At 42.8% G+C, this 22,203-nt stretch overlaps 1 protein-coding gene across 4 annotated transcripts in view; it reads left to right on the plus strand.

The window, feature by feature from the left end:
- NPAS3 (neuronal PAS domain protein 3) overlaps nucleotides 1–22,203 on the plus strand; it is an 842,887-nt gene that overhangs the window by 772,634 nt on the left and 48,050 nt on the right. For all 4 annotated transcript variants that reach the window (XM_032798433.2, XM_032798434.2, XM_075065506.1 and 1 more), the window contains one exon: nucleotides 18,668–18,861. In XM_032798433.2, coding sequence (XP_032654324.1) covers nucleotides 18,668–18,861 — 194 coding nt within the window. The remainder of the gene's footprint in view (nucleotides 1–18,667; nucleotides 18,862–22,203) is intronic.

The raw sequence follows: 22,203 nt of genomic DNA on the forward strand, positions 1-22,203 counted from the left end.
TCTCGCTATTTTTGAATTGCCATTTCCGTTGCCACCGTGGAGCCTTTTTTTTTTTTTTTTTTTATCTTGGATCCTCCATCTCACAGAACCATCGCAGCTCAATCAGCAACAGTAGCATAAATGCTAGTCTCCTGAGAAATCGAAAAACTCGCATGGACTGCCGGAGATACTGGATCTTTATCGTAATTATGGGAGGTTTCAGTGATAACAGAACTCTGTTCTAAAGACGACATGAAAAAATATTTGAAAAATTTCCAAGGCTATGATGGAAAAGGCCACACCAGTCCAGTGCAGTTATGCAGGTGAAAGTAGAGGTTCAGACAAGCATACAGAAAACCAACCAGCACGGAAGGTCCAGGTCAGGGCGAAACACTGCCGCTTCTATGCTGAGCTGCATGCAATTTGGGCATGCGCCACCATACCCCACCCCTGTCCTGATTCTGATGATGGTTGTTATCTCAACCATGGCTGAAATTTCTGTGGAGGGAGAGGAGTAGGAGAGGAGTGAGGAGACCTTGCATGAGCACCAAGATTCATTAGCCGAACAGCCAGGAGCTTTGTTGACCCAGCGGAATTACCCTCCCAGCCCTCCAAGCCGCTAGCCAGTGAATAAGCCATGAAGCGATACTCGGAGTGTCTTTGTAATATAAAAATGTTTAAAGCAAGTGTTTTTTAATGACTGATTTTCCCTGAGGGTTGGGATGCATGCGCCATTAAGTTATTACTGAAACAGTTTGTAAACATTGTTCTGGTCATGTGAGCGGAAACTCTCATAGAATGTCACTCATGCAGTGCTCTGGAGTAACCCAAAAGCCTTTGCAGAAAGTTTCTGCGCATCGGGCCTTGTTCCATCCACCATGGTAAGGACCATTTACAATGCCATGCATGTAGACAGTAACTCGGCATCTTGATGACAAAGCATAGCTGGGTGTGCTGGTCCTCGTGGTGATTCTGATTCAGAAATCTGTTCTTTATCTCTGTGCGCTTAGCTTGGTGTTCTCGGCTACGCTGTGTTGGAATGCAGATTAATTAAGGAAGAGATGGATTTCCTACTGGGCTGTTGCTTGAAGAATCCTCTTCACTGCCAAGCGGGCGAGGGAGAAGATAGCGCTGAGCTTTTTGTGTTTGGCTAGCAGGAATCTTCCCCTACCAGCCACCGGCGGGGGGCGAGGGAGGGAGGAGGTGATAGCAGTGATCTTCTTGATAAGGCCATGCGTGGGAGAGGGTAACAGCATTCCTAAGATTGGACTGGGGGGGGATTGGCTTCTGCTGCTGGCATGTTACAGAAGAAGCATCAGAGGGCACTGTGTATATGTAAGGCTGGAGAACGAAAGACAGTGGCTTTCATGCTGATACAAGCTGAATTATGATGCCCGGACCTGCGTCTTGGAGATTTGTAACCCGAGACCGCAGGCACTCAATATAAGATGCAAAATGCGACCTTGTAGTAAATCACTGTGCTGTATGGTGAATAGTGTTGTTCACGGTGAAAGCTAACCTTGTTCTTGTTAAATATTGTATTTGTTATATATTTTCTCTCGTTTTCCGTTCCCTCTGCTCAGCCGCCATCTTGCACATTTTTTTCAGGTCGCGCCTACTCTCCTCCCGAAGCTATCTCTCAGATTCAGAGGAGGAAGATATAGACGCGAGTATAAGGGTCTTCGGAAATCATGTGCAAGTAACCCCCACCTCGAATAGTCTGAATGAGTTGGATAGGACGTGGTTATCGAATTAGAAAGGATGGCCATGAACTGAGAGCGGAAGACGCTCGAATGATATATTAGTGGCGGCAAGAACCAGAGGTAGCAAAGATCAGCGGAGTGGCGGGATGCAACGCTGGAGCGCTTGCGGACAATACTGATTATGCCTTCTTCGTCGGTCTTGGTGGATCTTGCAGAGGCAGCCGGTGTGTACGTTTTAGGTCGCTGGAGCCCCTGGTCGTAACCCCTCAACTCACCATCCATACTTCCTACCCAGCGTTTAAACTGCCCTAGGGAGCTCGGTCACGCACACCCACTTCCACCCCAGGACAGTCTATACCAAAAGGTTCATTAAGTTGGAAATGGTGATAAAGCCTCTCTTCCTCTCCCCAACGACACCCGAGACCTGCAGTCTCCTCTATCTATGATATGCTGACATGAATAATGCTGGACCGTGAGACTATGCCTTAGCCAAGCTGTTAATCGAAGAGGGGGCTACAGGAAGACTAATGAAAGAATACAATGGTGAAAAAGTTTACTTATTCTAAGCAAGCTGAATCAAAGGGTAAAGAGGTGGTGGATGTTCTAATGTGAATGGGGGTCAATAAAGGAGGGGTGGGCTAGGTATAGTGGAACATATCACAGCGGTGCACCGACCCCTGGCCAATGAGAAACTGCGTGTCAAAGCTGCTCGTGGAGTGCGCATCCAGTCGTCGTCTCGAGGCGTGCCGCTGTAGACCGTTGCCTGGGTCGGGCGAGCGGCGATATAGCTCCATGTGTGATGGCCTACAGCTCCCACCCCACCGATTAAGGTGGTGCCCCGTACTCTCACAGGGGGGTGGCCACACACAAGCAGGCAGAAAAGGGGACACGCTCGCGCGGGTCTGGAGGGGGGTTGAGAGCGAAAGGCATTCGGAGTACGGTGCGCCAGCTCGCGGTGTAACGGCTAACACACTGTGTGTCTTCATTAGCCGGCACGTTGCTCAGCTAGGTGACAGTAGCCTGACCACTGTCTAGCGCTGCCTGGGATGGGATGAACCAAGTGGCCAGCAGAGCGGTGGAGGCTTGGGGACACGAGTAACTGCGGTAGCGCCTTCAACATGAACCAACTGTGTGTGTCGTGGAATAATTACGCTGTGGGCAGCAGTGAAATTGAGAGCAGTGCGCGGAAGACCTAGCGGCACGTGGCTCGCGGGCAGTGCGACCACAGGTGGAGGGAAAACGGCCGTATGGGGGAGCCACCGGAGGCGTCACACCAGGTGAAAAGTACCCTCGTGCGGTGAGGAGGATCTTGGGTGTGCCCTCGGTGCGCGCGTTACTGTAGGAGATGGTTGTGCTATTATGCGATAGTGTCACCCCACCACAGTAGGAATGCCAGGGCAGCAAAGGCCAGCCACGGGACCTGCTACATCCAGAGTACACGGTCGTTAGCAGCAGCTTAATGATCGTGGGTTACTTGCAGCACACACCCCCACGGACTGGGTGTCACATCCAAGGAGTCCAACCGGACGGGAGGCTAGTCTGGCGGCAAGCTCCAGGAGGCGGGGCCACTCGCTCCACCGTGAGGGCGGGCGCTCAGCTGTTGGAAGGCTGAGGGCGGGGCGGTGCAGGGGAAGCAAGGCACAAAGGGCCAGGAAGTGGCCCGCGAGGCAGTGCGAAGGGTGGCCACGCACGTCGCGAGTGAGGGTCCACAGCTGCAAAAACGGATGGGCCCACAGGGCGCGGTCCCGGCGCAAAATCAAGGCGGGTCACAGGGCTCGAGGAACCGCCCCGGATACAGGGCAGAAATCGCCAGAAGTCAGCCTGGGCGATGTGTGGAATAATGGCGGTTGTGTGGGTTCGTTTGCCATGGCGCTGCGACTCTCTCGGCGCGCTCGGCCGTGTTATCCGCCACTTCGCCTGCACCGGGCTGGCAGTGGTTGCCCGGGCAGGCTGTAGATGGCACGGAGATTTTGGATGGCGGGCCACAGCGTGTGTGGACACGTTCCGGCAGTTCGCGTGATCGTGGGGGATTGATAATGCTGTGCTGGGCTAGGGCCGCCCCCCGTGTGCCACAGGGTCCCTCCCCGGCGGGTAAAAAAGGGTGAGAAAGGTATGTGGTGGGCAGGAGGGGCGGGCCCCGGAACCACCCGCGGGACGATGATTTTGTTCGCCACTGGGCCCTGCCGTCTCGGGTCAATGCCGAGGGAAAGAGGTCCAAGACCTGCCTGGGGGAAAGTGAGAGCTGGCGGTTTTTGGGGGAGTATCACAGGAGGAGCCTGTGAGCGTGAGTGTGGGGTACGGCTCTAGCTCCTGACAGTTGTGTGACACCTCCAAGTGGAGAACGACTCTCTTACCATGGATGCATCTCTTTTTGATGTAATATTGTTTGTGTTTGTGTGTGTCCCTTTTTGTTTTATTGAGCTTTCCTATAAGTCTCTTTTACCAAACTCCGATTATGTGTGTGATTAATATCTAAAATCCCCCGACCTCAGTGATACCATGCTATCTTACCATGCCCCTAACCTACGGATTGTCCCCTTTCGAGTAAAGCAACTCGCCAACACACAGTTCATATTCACGAGAGATTCCCATTAACACCTAACCCCTGTGATACTATTCTTCCCGCTCTATATCTCAACCACGAGAAAGCTCATCAGCTTTAATTATCATAAAACGCTTGCAGCTCGCTCCTATAACACCCTTCTGTTATTCATCGTATATTGATTACATTTCCTCCTTCTCTGGTTGCACACCATCGAATTAATGTGCTTAGTGTGGCCGCGTGTACTCGACTTTATACAGTCTCTTTTACAAAACCGGTTTATGTAAAATCGGAATAATCCCGTAGTGTAGACGTATCTCCAGATAACCAGACTGATGGTTGGTTAGCACTGCAAAAGGTGAAAGAGAGAGAATTCCTGTAACATTCTCTTGTCTTTTAATAAAACAGAGAGAAAAGCCTAGTTAAACACAAGAAACGTTGGCAGATGTCATAAAACACTACCACTGTATCTCATGTATAATGTGATTAATTTGAAAGTTATTTTCTGGTAACCTGTTCTTAAAAAAAAGTATTTTTGGTGGCATATTAGTAAAAGAAATTAATCTCCTTCTATTAAACATGCCAGCTTTTGGATTAATTGCATGAGCGCAATAGTCAATTAATAAATGTTAAGCAAACAAGGGAAAATCAGTGAATAAAAAATTACTAAATTGATTCCAAGTGCAGATAATCCAAGAGACAGCCATAATTCTTCAGTGTAGACCTAAGAATAGGATCTTGTCTCAACTGTTCCTGCTCCCCATTTGTCCACACCTGGCATTTAAAACAATGCAGTTTTATTATGATTTTTACAAATAAATTACTATCCGTAATCTAACTTGTTACATTAAGTGGATTACAGAAACAAATCATACATAGTAGTCGATTTGTTGCTGTCAAGGAGAAGGTCAGAACTTTTCAAAGATCATTCATCTCTACGTGAAATAAAAGTTGGCTTCTTCGAAAGAACCCAAATCCTCGCCAGGTGGACCACAGCTGATTGGGATGCTCCACCAACTAAGTGAATCAGAAGTTTTTATAAAATGGCTGGGTGAAATGCTCATTGCAAAGAAATTTTAACCACAAAATCTGCTTGATTATGTGTTTCTGAATTTCACAAAATTGGAGTCATTTTGACAAAATGCAGTGTGAAGCACATTTCACTTTCTGGACATTTATGAAAACTTGGAAAGCCTCTTTCACTCAAATTTATATTTGCAAATTCTGAAAAAGCTGAAAGAGGAGAATATGATGGCTTTGTATCCTTACAAGCCACAGTGCATATAAGCACATTGCTCATAGCACGCTGGTCTGGGATCCTGGCACTCCTGATTTGTTCCCACCATTGCTACTGATCATATTTAAAAATGCTTTGTATGTCTGTCTCAATTTACGAACATTATGCAGTTGTGTCTGACAGCTACCAGATAAAGCAGGTATTTATAATTGCTCCCATTTTTCAGAGTGGGGAACTAAGACTCAGAGAGATTAAATGATTTACCTAATATCACACAGCTAAGGCGACCAGACAGCACGTGTGAAAAATCGGGACGGGGGTGGGGGGTAATAGGAGCCTATCTAAGAAAAAGCCCCAAATATCAGGATTGTCCCTATAAAATCGGGACATCTGGTCATCCTACACACAGCTAGTTGTTTTTTTTTTCTAGAACCAGGGTCTCAACCCATGTTTCCTGAAGGCCACACTAATGTCTAATATATTAGATTACAGTACCCTCTTACTAACAGCACCAGACAAATCCCTCTTTGTGTCTCAGGTTAAACATGAGGGTTTAATTATACTTATTTACTTACTCTACCTGTGACTATGGACACTGGGTCCGACAGGGATCAGTTCTTGGCCCTACGCTATTTAACGTTTCTATCAATGACCTGGAAGAAAACAAAATCATCACTCACAAAGTTTGCAGATGACACAAAAATTGGGGGAGTGGTAAATAATCAGGACAGAGCACTGATTTAGAGCGATCTGGATCACTTTGTAAACTAGGTGCAAGCAAAATTAATGTGTTGTAATATAGCTAAATATATACAGTTAGCAGCAAAGAATGTAGGCTGTACTTACAAGATGGGGGACTCTATCCTGTTAAACAGAGACTCTGAAAAAGATTTGAGGGTCATGGTGGATAATCAGCTGAACATGAGCTTCCAGTGAGAGCCAGTGACCAAAAGAGTTAATGCAATCTTGGAATGCATAAACAGGAGCATCTCGAGTATGAGTAGAGAGGTTATTTAACCTCTCTATTTGGCATTGGTGCAACTGCTGCTGGAATACTGTGTCCAGTTCTGGTGCCCACAATCCAAGAAAGGATGTTGATAAATTGAAACACACATTGGAGATGGTTCAGAAAAAAAGCCACAATAATTAAAGGATTAGAAAACATGTTTTATAATCTAGACTCAAGGAGCTCCATCTATTTAGCTCAACAAAAGAGCAGGTTAAGGGGTGACTTGATTACAGTCTAGACGTATCTGCATGAGGAACAAGTATTTAATACTGGGCTCTTCAGAGAATGGTTTAACATGATTGAATGGCTGGAAGTTGAAGCTAGACAAATTCAGACTGGAAATAAGGCATAAACATACAACAGTGAGAGTGGATTCTCCATCACTGTTAGTTTAAATCAAAATTGGATTTTTTTGTACAAGATATACTCTTGTAATTGTTTGGGGGAAATTGTAAGGCCTGTGCTATGCAGGAGGTCAGACTAGATGATCACAATGGCCCCATCTGGTTCTGGAATCTATGAATTTATTCTGTGCATTTTCAGATTTCACCTGTGAAAAATGTCCTTTCCCTCATTTGACAATGAATCATAGAATCATAGAATATCAGGGTTGGAAGGGACCTCAGGAGGTCATCAAGTCCAGCCCCCTGCGCAAAGCCAACTAAATGGCGAAATGGAAACCCAGGGAAATTGTAATTTGTCAACTAGGAAGTGGTGTCTGGCAAATTAGGCATAGGCCTGGGAGTGATGAGATTTGGATTCTGATACTGTCTTGCTTTGTGACTCGTGGGAATTTTACTTCATCTCTATGGAGCTCAGTTTTCACATGCATAAAATGGACGCTATGGACCTGAATAGTTGCCTTGATTCTGAAGGCATAAAGTCTGCCAAGACCGGCAGCCTGGAGCCACAAAGTGGTCACTGCCATTTGAAGAGGGCCTATGGCCAGACTGGAGGCAAGTGCACAGATTCAGCTCATCTCATGGGGAGTCCTGGCAGGAATGTATAGCTACGCTTTCCAGGGAGGGCAGGTGTGCAGTCAGTGGAACGTGTGCCATTCTGGGAAAAACAAGCAAGCATTAAAACAAAACAGTTTTTTGCTTCTGTGAGATCCTGCAGCCAGAGGCAGATTAAGATAAGATTGATTGGGTCCCTGGGCACAAAGAACCCTGTCACCTCCTCACCTCCACTACAGCCTCCCCCCCCCACCCCCCGCTTCTCCCCTTTCCCCCCACACACATGGCCTTGCCGAAAGTCAGGCTGTGGTAAGAGCTGCCCACTAAGGCTGGGCTGCTGTGGGGAGCCCTGAACCCTCCCTCCACCTGTCCTGGATGGCAGGAACATGGGCCAGGGGCTGCTCTCGGGCACCCCAGCTCCTTGCCTAGGGCAGGTGGAGGGTCCGGGGCTCCCCACAGCTGTCCAGGCAGCATAAAAATAAATATGAATGAAAATAAATGGTTTAATGCACTAAAAACATGGCTATCGTAAAGTTGTCAGCTTGTCAATACATTGTTTGGTTTTGAATTAATAACCTTGCTGATACTTGTGGCAGTAGTTTTGGAGCCTGTAATTTCAGGTGAGTGAGAATGGACAGCTGCAGCTGTCTGTACACATACTACAGCATTATGCCAGAGAACTCTGCCTAAGTGCCAAATATTATAATAGCTGAGACATGAGTTTCTTTATTAAAATGGTATTGTCTATTGGTAAAAGTTGGAGACTGGGAGTCAGGACTCTTGAGTTCTCTAACTAGCAGTGATACTTGTTGCACTTTGTGCTTGACTGCAGGCAATTCACTTAACCTCTGTGTGTTTCACTATATCCATGTGTAGAACGGGGGAAGGAGAGGAGTTGGGGGATAGTGGGAGGGAGAGGAGCTCAGGGGGCCAAGATTTGCACAGGAGGGAAGGGGAAGAAGAGGGGCTTGGAGTGTGGGGGGAGCTCTACACAGGAGGAATATGTTTACTGCTTATGCTACTACAGCTCCTGCATCTGTCTGACCTGACCAGCGGGCGGGGCCTTAAGGGGGAGGAGGAGCAAGGTGGCGGAACCTCGGGGGAGGAACAGGGGGCAGAGCTGGAGTTACGGCTTGTAGGGGGCCCCCAATGGGCTGGGGCCCTTGGGCATGGGCCCATACAGTAATCCTCCACTGTCTTTAGCAAACCGCATTAGCACAAGCAATAAAATCACAGTATTAATGGAGTTAGAACAGTGGTTCTTCTTCGAGTGCTTGCTCATATTCATTCCAAGTAGGTGTGCGCGCGCCGCGTGCACGTTCGTCGGAAGAATTTTCCCCTAGCAACACCCGGCGGGTCGGCAGGCGCCCCCTGGCGTGGCGCCGTTTGCGGCACGGTATATATGCCCTTTGCGACCCGGCGCTCCAGTCCTTCTTAACCAGCTGCGTCGTCGGATCATTGGAACATGTTGGAGGTGCGGCGTGCTGACCGCCACTTCCCACGCTTTCAACGCATTTTCTCTAGCACCTCAATGGGTTCGAGGTTCTCAAGGGCTGGGAGCGCTGTATCCCAGGTCCGCTTCCGCTCCCTGGGGCCGCAATCTGGTTCCTTCAAGAATAGCCCGGTCCTTCGAAGCCATTTGGGGCGACCTGCTCGCTCCTGTAGTCTATCGGAGGAAGGTGGCGTGCTGTTGGCCTTACAGTCGGCCAGGAGAGTCTCTGAGCTTCGCCGTGCGGCTTGTCGCGGACCCAGCCTTACACGATATTCGCACTAGGAAGGTAGGTAGCGGCGCCGCATCTGCCCGTCGTCGGCCCAATAGTGTCTCTTTTCCACCTTAACCAGGACATATTCCTCCGTGTTTATCAAACCTTGTCATGGCCCCATCCCGCAGGAGCAGAGCCTGACATTCACTTGATGTTTCGCAGTAGCGTGGCGGCTAAAACCGCACAGACCTGGCCGAAAGACCTCTCAACTTTTTATTGCCGTTGCGGACAGATGAAAGGATCCCTGTCTCAGTCTCACAACTAATTCACCTGGTGAGCGCTGCAATAACGTGCTACGCTTTAGGTCAACTCAGGAGAGTGTGCAGATTCACGAAGGCATCAGCTCCTCGATGCTTCCTAGCCGTTGCCTAACACAGACATTTGTTGTGCAGCCACGGGTCGCGTGCATCACGTCTTCATACACTGTGCAGCAGGTCTCAGGGTGAGCAGGCCTGCGGGCTGTGCATCACTATGTCTCACTCCGACCCACGCTAGGTACAGTGCTTGGGATTCACCGTATGGCAAGGAAATGAGCAGACGAGAAGGTAAGGACGTTATCACCTTTGTACTGTTGTCTTTCGAGGAATGGTGTTGCTCATAGTCCATTCCCAGCACCTGCCTCCTCCACTGTCGGAGTCGCCGTCAGTAAGGAATGAGGAGCGCGAGTCCGGCAGGCGGCATATATACGGTGCCGCAAAGGCGCCACGCCAGGGGGCGCCTGCCGACCCGCCGGGTGTTGCTAGGGGAAAATTCTTCCGACGAACGTGCACGCGGCGCGCGCATACCTACTTGGAATGAATATGAGCAACACAGCGCGAAGAACAACAGTTACAAAGGTGAGTAACCATCTTTTTTCAAACTTTTCTATATCGTGACCCTATCTTAAAACAAAAGAAATTGAGATTCACCCTCCCAACTAGCCACAAAGCAAGAGTCTGCTGCCTGCGACTCATCCTTTACCTTCCCATGACCCTTTTTGGGGTTGCACCCCACCCCAGTTGAAAAATCATGAGTTGGAACACACACACACATTATTTTAATTGCGGCAAATTTGGGGAATCCATTTCTGTCTTTACAGACAACAGCATGTTCTACCCTTTTTCTACGTATGGGGAAAATACATTAATGTAAAATATTTTTGTTTTATCTAGTCCTTGCTTGCCGTGCAGAGAATCACCTAAGGTAATGGTTTGGCTGCTAAGAACTACATCAGATAAAATCCTTTATTTCTCCCTCCCATGATAGGAATGCAGACAATGCTTCTGAAGAATACATATTATTGGTTATCTTTGGTGCAATAAGACTGCATTGTCAATGACAGATCTGATCCTGGCCAACTTTTTTTTTAACCTTTTCACCATCTTTCAACTGCAGAAGGATGGAGCCAGCCATATTTTTGAACCAGTGCAGTAAACCTTTGCACTGTAGTATATAATACAAGAGATCTTTTTGTGAGTTTAATTTCATATTAAAAGAACTGTCAGAATCTGAATATGAGAAGCGGCTGGTGAGATTGTGTGCATGGGCAGAGTTGATGATTGCTTCATTAGAACTCTGCACACTTCAAGAACCAAATGCTTTCAAGTTTCTTTAAATGGTATTAGGGGAAAAAATATCCTCAAGGCATTATTTTTAAAGGGGACTTCAAACATTCCCTGAGAAAAGAAATACAACACTTTTGAACACCATGGGGAAAAATCTTTCTCACTGAAGCTGTAAAACTGGAGCCATCTTTTGAGTCTGAGTTGAAATAAGTGTTGGCCACAAATCAAGGTTATTTTTTAGATGGAGACTAAGAAAGAATCTGAGGAGCTCCAGATTCCCAGCTTAGACCAGCAATATTTAGATTCTACAATAGATAATTTAGATAGGAGTTAGTTACATTAGCTAATTTTTAAACTTAACCATGTTTCTTGTTTATCCATGGAACTGTGCATACAAGTGAATTCTAAACCTTGCTAGAAACACAAGAAAATCCTCAGTTCTTAATCTTTTGTATTGTACAGGCCTTATTTCTACAGTGAGAGTAGATATTTTAGATATTTGAGAGTGTAGATTTAAAAACAGTTGTGTAGCAAGTGGCTGTGTAAGGGTAAATCTGCTCATCTTGAGTCCTTTAGAAATGGTCTGCTCTGGAGGTCATATCAAAGAGATTCTTCTTCCAGCTTAAACCTGTCTTTTCTAAATAGATCTCAACCTGAGCTCATTTAATACATTGATGTCTGGTTTTTTAGTCATTATACTTGCTGTATTACATATCAAAAGGACTCTTGAGAAATTCCCTAGACTTGATAATTCTAATTTCTTATGTATAACTATTCTATATTCACTCTGAGGACTGCTGTATTGTATGCTAAACCATGAATTGTAAAAATTGATCCCTTTGTATGTAGGTTTGTATTAAATTGAGATACTTTATATTTTTCCTGTTTGTTGCCACACTTGGGTTCCTGGTGTCAGTTTGTATTTGGCTGCTTGAGCATATTAAAGTTTTGCTAGTGCTTATGATGTTCTTGCCAAGAGCGCTCTTGCAGCAATCTGCACTAGAATAGTCTTTGTGCCAATTACTTCAAAAAATATTCTTTTTTAAAACCAATTTTTCATGGCTACTATTTCAGGTTGCAGTGTGGTGATTTCAATTTTAATTTTTTTCTTTTTCTTTTTTTTTGTAATGTTGATCTTCTTGAAGTGCTTATTTGTAGGCTTTGGAATATGAAAAAGTACTGCACTGCTGACAGACTGAGTTGTTATTAAGACATCTAATAAGGAAAAGGGTTCAAAAGTATTAAAAATAAAACCTGGCGTGTCGCATTACTAACAGCACACACATATTCAAAGAATACTTTTTAATAGTGGAATATTTGGTCTTCTATTTATGGTTTTGATCATGAAATTGAATGGTTTTATAATCCCAGCTGTAGTAGGCATGATTACGAAATGTTGTGATGTATGATCCCAAGAAAAAATATATATATTAGATTCCCATAGATAGTTTATGCTATATGGCTGATTTCTTTAATAGCAACTCTATATCACTTTCTGTTGAGATGAAACCAGGATGTTGCACAAGTCCAATTAATACAAAATCACACCAAAGGAAAGAGAACCTACATTACTGTGACAATGAATTATAATGTATTTCACAATGAAAAGAATGAAGTCTATTCTTCACAAGAGGGTGGAGGACTGGACTATGTCACATAAAAGGAGACCAGGGCTCTTGATCCTGCAACTGTTATTCACACAAATAGTCTCAGTGCAGGATTGGTCCTCAGATCTAATTCTGAGATGCAAACAATAAGCATAATAAGAATATATGTGTATAACAGTATACTATGCAGATAAACAATGAAAGCTAGAATATTATCCTATAATAAAACAATGCAGATGCTGTTACAAAATAGAATGAAAAGTCAACATTAAAATAGGGCACCTTAATATTAATCTATTATTATATAAAATTTTGATGTCAAAATATATTATTATTAATTGTTCTTCAACTACCTCTGTTCTGCTGTTCATTTCCCAGATCTTTATGACTTTTCCCATTTAAAAACAGCCATTACGTTTACAATGGCAGCTTTAAGAATTGTTTCTTTATTACACTCTGAGCCCAATTCGTTACTCACATTGAGAAGGAGTAGCTTAGTCATCTGGTATTCCCATTCATCCAAATATGACCACACAGAGGAAGGAACTTCTCAGTGTGAAAGAGGAGGGCAATGTCAGGCCTTTAATCATTTTATTCATCGGCTTTTCATCATTTTCTCCCATATATTTTATTATAATAAGCAACTATGATGTGCCTGGTAAAATCAATAATCAAAGGTGTTAAAGGATGATTCTTTTATCCATTTTTCCACATGTGCAGTGTTTTATTGGGGTAAAAGCCTGGATTTCTTTCTCTGTAGGTTAATTATTGATGTAAATTCTTCTTTATCACAATAAATTCATCTACATTTCCTTTTGGAAAGTCTGCAGGTCAAATTCTGGCTAAGGCAGGGGAAGTGGCATAAAAGCAGTCTTGTAGGCCAATTGCTCCTTTTCCTCCAGTAGTAAAGTTCACCCTCTTGCAGTGGAACCTGTAGGGTTCCAGGGGAACTCATTGGGGGAATTCTTGTGTAGAGACCGGGGACGTGTCCAGAGTAACCACTGCTGTGCAGATGCATTATAATGTTTCCTGTGTAGATGGGAAATGCTGTATAATATCTCCAAGGATGAAGTAGTGGCCGCCATGCCTTTAGTTATCCCAGAGGGGTGTGTGAGTTACTGAAAGTGAGTAACTGCAGTGTCTCAGAAACCACTGTGTGATAGATGTTGACTTTTTAAACACAAAATACGCCCTGAATCCAGACATGTTAACAGTTTCATTTTAACCCCGTTTTCTGTTTTCCAAGTCAGTTTGGCTGGTGTATATGAAGGGATTGCAGCTACTAAAGAAGAATCTGAACTAAAAAATATTTATTTGTTCAGTGTACTGTATGTCCTACTTGAAATCAGACTTGTGCTTCAATGGGTCCTGAAGGCCACAACTTCTATAGTTGATAGATAAGGTTCACTCAGTATTCAGTGTGAATAACATTAACAGTGAGCTTGCTGCACCCAGTTGCTAAGCTAGTTGTATAAGTTCATGGACTACCTGCCTGTCCTCTCCCATTATTTGTGTGTGTGTGTGTGTGACAGAGAGAGAGAGAGAAGAAATATTTATATATGTTAAGAAAAACACAAGACAACTGGCCACAAATACCAGGAAAAGGTGGAATGATCTTTAGGTTTCTGGTTCTGTGAGCTTTCTTTTCCCAGTCTCAGGACAAACAGTCGTTAGAGTTACAAAGGCACTGTAGTCTCTGTGTCCATTCAGGTCAGGAAAGGGCTTAACTATTTACTAAACATTTTATATTAGTAGTAATGTGATTATTTAAAAATAAGTGTTAATTTAAAAAAAAAAGAATAAAGAGACGTTTGTTTAATTGCAATTTTGTAAAAATACTGTATGGTTTACTTCAGTGGCTCAAAATAACTGTTCATGGTTTGAAAGAATTCCATGTTGCTGTCCTACAAAAGATAGAGTATCACTATTAGGATAAGCAAAATATCAGCACTTGTGCACACACTAACCAACTGTGTGTTAAGTGGGTAAGTGCATGTGTTGGTTGACTGGTGAGATACCGAAGTAGCCATATACATGTGCATTTAGCCATTTTCTATACACAGCTACCTATCTTTGCACACAAATAAGAGTGCACAATAGCTCTGCACGTTTTTCATACATGAGCCTCATGGGAAAATTTGGGTCTAAATGATTGCATGAACACCCAGGAGTTAACACCCGGTTAAGACAAATAGACTGAGCTCACACTTCTGTCAATGGGCTGGTTTAAATCTGATGGCAAACCAGGACAGTGATTTACATATGGAACAAAAGAGAGAGTTTGTAACTTTCTTTTTAATGGAAGTTTAAGTTTTTGAAGAACGTAGGAAAATCTGAAAGGTGAAATTCACAGATTTTTCATGCCTGCAGGTTTTTATTGCCCTGGGTAATACGTGTCCTTACTCCTTACATCACATATATGTGAAAAATAATAGACATAATATTTAAAGATGTCTTTTGATAAAGAAAATCTTTCCATCTCTAGAGGTGAGATTTAGCTCTAAAGTACAATGAGCAAATTCCAGATGTATTTTTCAGTTACTGGGCTTTCCTTTCCTTAAGTATTGTCAGAGGGAAGGTTTTATCAAGGTCTTTGTGATGTGCTTGTTTATAATGAGTACACATTAGTAGAGCACATCTAAATGCTTATTGCTAACAGATGACTAAGAGGAGCATATGGCAGGGAAAAGAAATATATTTTTGTCCAAGTGTACTCATCATCAACTATGTTTACATGTAGTTACAACATCTTGCACATCCATTCTTGTATCAGAGAAAAAAAACAAATGCGAAACAATGTTTTTTTTTTAAAATATGTGAGTGTCAGGTAGAGTTAATTTAGAGTACTTTTTAACAAGAGAATTACATTTTTCAGTGCAGAAGATTTTAATAGGGTTTTTTTTTAACTGCTTCATCTTGATGCCTTTACAACATTATACTTCTTATACTCATTATACATTAAAAGTCCTACTGTGATTAAATGTTTTTTAGTTCACACACCTGTGCCTGTAAGTAGAAGTTTAATAGGAATGGGTGACACCATGAGCAATAATAGAGGTGGGATGAGTTTATGCCCTGACCTGTATTTAAGGTCAAATGCAGATCAGGTCACAAGCGAGGCTCTGTTTGGCAGGCTTATAGGCTCCTCAGATCAGAATCACCAAACAGTTTGCAGCATCTTTTAACAGTCTCTGATCAAAACAGATTCTGGACTAGAGACCTGATTCAGTTATCACAGACATTAATGGGGAGTCTTACCATTGACTTCAGTGCACCCCATTAACTTGGGAAGTGCACCGACAAAGTTTTGGGTGAAGCTGCACAGTGGTTAATGTAAAGAAGTTTTGTTAGGCTAGGTTTACACTGCAATCAGGGATCTGATCTGCAGCATGAGTCAGCATACCTGCATGGCTAAAATAGCAGTAAAGATGCAGCAATACGGGTTGTACAAGTCTGTCTGAGGACGTACAAAACAGTTTATATTTCCACTTAATGTTCATTAAAGTCATAGTACTTTGTATAGAACATTATGGTCTGCTGCTGTGGGATTGATTGGACCAGGACCGCCCAGAGGGAAGAGGGCCAAGTGGGGCATCTTGCCCCAGGCCCCCATGAGAATATAGTATTCTATAATATTGCAACTATTTTTTTATGGAAAGGGCCCCCAAAATTGCTTTGCGTCAGCCCCTGAATCCTCTGGGTGGCCCTGAATTGGACAGGGGTCTTAGCCACATGGAGGTAATTTACCCAAAAAATTCTACCAGTTATAATGCTAGTTCAGTTGAATCAGTGTTAAAAATGGTGACAGGCACAATATAGATAAGGCCCTGACAGCTAAAACTAGTATTACAACCAATTTAGATTTGTTACAGAATGAGTTTTACTGAAGTGGAGATAGCCATGAGAACTTTGCTTGAACTGGAGTTCCCACCTTTTTTAATACTAATTCAACAGAACACGTGTCAGAACTGACAGGAATTTGTTGCTGATTTTCCCAGCGCAACAGCCAAAATTCAATTTAGATCTGTCCTTCCCCAAAATTTGAAGCTGTTTCTTATACTCATATTGAGGACATGCTTCAATCCATGATAGAGTTAAGGACCAGCTGCATGGCTTGAATCCAGATACAAACTTTCCCAAAGTTCAGCAGTGCTTGAGTATAGCAGAGTTAGCATTGGGCAATCTCTAGTGATGGTGATGCAAACTCAAGAGCTGCAGATTCACTGAAAGATCAAGGAAAAACTGGATACCAATTTAATAAGCACTTGTTCAAAAACAAATCTTTTTGACATTTAGCACTGAATGACATGAAGGATTCCAAAAATAGGTGTGGGAAATAAAAAATGAATCTTAAGTAAGATGTATCTCAAAGTTCTCCCCAACTGCTAATGCAAACTTGAAACATTTTAGCATAGGCATTTCTTAAAAAAAAAAAAAAAAAAAAAAAAGGCATTTAGCCTAGTACATTGAGCATAGGATTATTTTTTATGTTATTTCTGGTTTCATTAAAAAGCAACATTTTTTTCCAAGCGTTTACAGATTTATGTTTTTGCAGTAAGCCGAAGTTGCATGATAAAGTGAGAGAGATAATGGTAAATAAGCATATGTGTAAGCCTAGCTAGAAGAAACAAAGTATGCTATTTGTATCCCTCCTGTGAAGTAAATCCTGTTTCTTTTAGCTATTTCTTCATTAGTTAATAAGGTCTTGCAAAAAATGTGTAACTGAAATGGTATTTTTGCATCCTTGCCTCTAGGATTGTCTTCAAATATTCACCCAATAGTTTGCCCTCTGAAGATGCATTGAGTATGAATTTAGGTAATAATTACCTCAGATGTGGATGATCATAAATCTACAACTGAAATGGAAAAAACCACAAGATAATCATCCTCTCCATTCAGAACTACCTCACTGACTGTGGTCACAAATGTAAAATATTGGATAAAAAAGAGATTTTTAAAGATTGTGAATCAAAAAAAACCTTCAAGCTTTAATTCATTGGTCTATTAGCTTAAATGAGATTTAATTTTGGGTGCACTAGATGGTTTAAGAGATTGCTAGTGGAACACAGAGTATTTTACCACTCACTCACTACTAACAATAGCTCTCATATCAGTAGTGACCAAAAGCTTCAGACTGTTATCTTATCTTTGTGAAATGAGTTTCCGTTCCCAGTGGATATGTATCCACACCATCACAGCTGGCACGTATTGGCATATTTGTTGGCACTCTCAGTAGAGATGCTGAGGGCTGAATGCACCATAGAGTCTGAACTTTCTGTCCTCAAGGCCTTCTTTCCAGGCTGATATTGAGATGCTGTCGGGACTAAAGGTGTGGACAGTTTGCACTGCCACTGCCCATGATGTCCCTGTTCTGCGAATATAGGCCTGCAGTCTCCCGAGCTGCCAATCTGATACCTGTCACAAGTACTATTCATTTTAATTTTTTTTCAAAGCACATCATTTTATTTGTCCACAGTAAGGCTTCTGAGGCACTTGAGTCAGAAATTATAGGTCAGTCCTTTCCCATAGTTTCATAATCATTCAGCTTCAGCAAGCAGCACTGAGTAGCAATCTCAAATGGAGCAGCTGGATCTCCTGGGTATATTTTGCTTAGTGTTCATCGTGTAAACAGGGGAAAAAAAACCTCTGCCTCTCATTCAGCTCCAGAAGTTCTCAGCACATGCACAGTGCATTAAGCTAAATCACTGCTTGACTAGTAACTCTGCAGCTGTAAAATGCTTGGTTTCTGCGCAGAGAACCCGTTCAAGGCGCTTCAGTTGAACCCATTGATCACTTGCAGGCTCATGCTTCTTGTATTGCCAACCACAAAGAAGTAATTCAAGGATGTAAGTAGTGTCTCTAGGATGTAGATGACTGGTAATTCAATTAAATGGGTCCTGGAAAAGTTTCAAAACTGCTGCTCCTTTTGCCTCACATTTTAATCTCCAAATGTTTTAAAATTAGTCTTCCCTTCCTACCCTCATTACTTCAGTTTTATATCTCTTACTTCATTCCCTTGATTTTCTAATTTGTCCTTTTTCTTTCTTTCTTTGAAAAAAAATCAATAACACAGAAGTTCTGAGTTTCAGATTTGATAAATTGAAACATTTGGCTATTATGTACTTTTCTTCTTTCTTGCCATGAGGACATTTAGGACATGTTGACAGCCAATATTAATAAGCTTAACACTGATTCTGGCAGTTACTAAATATAATTTTTGATGGAGTTAAGTGCTCTTTAGAATAACAATGTTGTCCTTTAAAAAAGATGATGTCACATTTGCATCATGAATTCATTGGGGTTTCTTTTATTCTTTTTATTTTGCAGGTGATCCATATAACAGGCCGGTTACGACTGAGAGTGTCACTGTCCCACGGGCGGACAGTCCCTAGCCAAATTATGGGGCTTGTAGTTGTGGCTCATGCTTTACCACCTCCTACAATCAATGAAGTCAGAATCGACTGCCACATGTTTGTTACTCGCGTAAATATGGACCTCAATATCATTTACTGTGAAAATAGGTACAGCATTTCCGCTCTCATTTTTCAGTGTTCCATGTGTACTCTGTATTCCATGGCTTGGTAAACAGTGGAGTTCAGACTCCTGGAGTGTCAGCCTGGTGCCATATGAGAGCACTAAATTCACTGGCGTCGTTATTAATTATTAAATTCGGAGGAGTATGAAGGAGGTTTTTTAATATTAACATGACAAGTTTCATGATGTCTTTATGTTTGGAAATGAAAAAAAAAGGAAACATACTATTTGAAGTTCAATTCCCCCACATTCCTGAAATACTTTGCAGAATATGCAGTCTCATTTGAAATTCTATCTCTGCTTATTGGAATGGAGGACATGGTTGCTATGAGGAGTCAGATGGAGCAGGTGACAGGTTGGGGAACAATGTCATTGGAAGCAGGAGATGCGGGAATTGTACAATGAGATTAGATGATGGCTTGCATTGCAGAGGGAGAAAGGAGTGGAGTGGAAACAGGTATTGAGTGACAGGTTGAATGAGGGTTTGATGGGGTGGAGACAGATACTTTATAGAATGGGAGGAAGGAGCATTGGGGTTCAAAGTGGATCAGGTGCAGTGGGCACCTGGAAATAGGGCCCAGAGTAAGGGGAAGAATGGACAGAAGAGCTGAGGAGGAAGTTGGCTAGAAGGCAGGGCATAAGAAACTCAGAGACTGGGGATGGAAGGAGCCTAAAATATAGAAAAAAAGTTGGGAACAAGCAGAAGAGCTAGCCAAGGACCCATCGACAGGAGGAGATACCATCAAGAGTTGAATTGCCAACAGGATTAATGCAACCCTTTGATGTGAGAGCAGCTATAGAATAGCATAATTAGAAGGTTACAGTTCTCTAACATAGGCTCCAGTTCAGGAATTATCTCTATTCTGGACAGCATTTAAGCTCATAATTAAGTGCTCTTCTGAAAAGGGATAGACATAAGCACGTGCTTAAGTGCTTTGCTGAATCAGAGCCGTAGCCTTTTAAAATAAATGTTCATTTTCAGTTAAGAAATTATCTTATACTATCATGTTCTAAACTATATTTGTAATAATAATAGTACTTTGCAACTAGAAAGCATATTTCACCCAGGCTCTCAAAGCACTTTACAAGGATGGGAGCTATTGTCTTAATTTTTTAAACTGGGAACACTGAGCCACAGAAAGCAATTTGCTCAAGGTTACATAGAGAGTTAATGGCAAAATTAGGGTTAGAATGCTGGCTTCCTGCCTGCAAGTGCACTGCACTAACTTCTAGATTATGTAGTGTAATCTAGCAGTTAGCACAGATAGTTTAGGGGATTAGGAGTAGTATACAGATGGAACCTTTTGCCATAGTCATTGGCTTGAATCTGACCTATCTTGATAGTGATGGAAAGTCATTACCATCTGACAGCTCTCCAGTGGCCTCTGTGAAATGAGTTGTTGGTATCAGTCCAGTGCCTAATGAATAGGTCTCCTCTTCACAAAATCACCCCCCAGTTATTGGTACCTTTGTTGGCAGCCTCAACAAAGGAGCCAAGAATTGAATGGATGTGGAAAATGAACTACCCTTTCAGGTCAGGTCTGAGATGAATTGGTTGGGCAGTGTTTGGAAGATTTAATCTTCCTCTGCTGTCAATCTAGCATTTTGTATGAGTACTAAATTGTTCTTAAAAAATTAAACAATTTTTTAAAAAACTTTCCAGTATCGCTGTATCATCATATAGCAGTAAGGCCTTAAGATTCCTGTGAGAGGAACCTGTGAAAAACCTAAGATAGATAACAAATAGTCCAGGCACTGAGCACTGATTGAGGATTGGTGACCACCTGGGAAAAGCTGATAGCTAAAGGTGTAGTGGAGCCATTAAACTTAGCTGGTCATTATTCCCCAGGAAGTGCCTTGTGCTGAGGATGTTATTGCTATTATGAGATGAACAGAGAGGCAACTTTATCAAGTAACTTTTTTTCTATTTGCTGACGGTGTTTATTTTGAAGGCTAGGACATAACATTTATGTGGTGTCACTGAAATTAATGATGAGGCATCTGTGCTTTGTGCTTCTTCACGGGACAGCAGAGAACGAGGTCCACTAGGTTAGCAGAAGCGTCACTGATGGAACTTTGGGGAAAATGTTGGTAGCTCACTTGCACAGCAGAAGTTCCACAGGTGGACAGTTGGGATAGTGGTACCACAGCAAATGCCATATGGAAAGTGGATGTTGCCTGCAGGGACAGCAGGAAGTGGAAACACCATTGCTAGACATTGGGAGGCCAGTAGCAACCTGTATAGTCAGGAGGCTAGCCATTCATTGAGGCAACCTGGTGAGGCATCAAGAAGCCCTCTTCTGGGACTAAAGAAAGGGGCAGTGACAGCATATGGGGCTACAGAAAACAGAAGCACTCATTGCTGAATATGTGGAGTAGGCTACTGTTGCCCTACTGGTGATGTCATGGGGGAAGCAGGAGCAACATAGCTATGGTTATAGAAAAAAATTGGCAGCATGCTTGAGGATAGCAATAAGCACTATTTGAATAACTTCATGGAGGTTAGTGACAGCCGGCTGGGGAGTGTGAAGTGGAAGTGCCGTTACTTAAGCTGAATTGGATGTTCACAGTAGATCACTGGATCAAAAGAGGTGAGAAGCACTACTCCTACTTTTGCAGGGATTCTTTTGTGAGCCTGCTTCGAGAAGCAGGAAGCAGGCGTGACTTTACTCAAGTCTTGGGCTGTGGCCTATTTCTCTCTTCTTAGTGAAATGATTTGAATGAAGATCCCTGATGTACAGCAGAACCATGTGCATAGTTATTTCCCCCCATTATGAAGCAAGATCAGTTAACTAATATATTGGGCATTTTTAAAGCATTTACATTTTATTCTGTAGCTAGTTAGCTGGCTTTGCAACATGGTTTAATTTATTTTTAGGATTCTTTATAAATCTTCACAACTACATAACCAAAAAATAGAGAGACCTATTTTTAAACTTTAGTGTCTAAGATGAGATACCTAAATCTACAGTTAGGCACCAAATAAGTGGGCACGATTTTCAGAGGTGCTGAGCAACCACTTCTCTTGACTTAAATGCTCTTGTTCCTATTCTAAAAGTGTGTTGCCATACAGATGACATTGCCTCTGTTATAAAGTTTATGCCCCAAAAGAATATTTGCCATACACACAAGACTAAACCAAACTCATACTGTTCATGAGTGTGTTTGAGTAGTGGTTTGGGTGGAAATGTCTCACTTCTGGGTCCTGTAAAAGCCATAATCAAAAGGTCTTGCAAAAGTCATATTATGGGGAATTAATTTGCAGGTTGTTTCCCTATTTAGATGTGCATTATTTATTGGTGAAATAAGAATATAAACCTATGAAAATT

This window comes from Chelonoidis abingdonii, chromosome 4 (genome assembly GCF_003597395.2).
Source record: "Chelonoidis abingdonii isolate Lonesome George chromosome 4, CheloAbing_2.0, whole genome shotgun sequence".
Classification (NCBI taxonomy): Eukaryota; Metazoa; Chordata; order Testudines; family Testudinidae; genus Chelonoidis; species Chelonoidis abingdonii.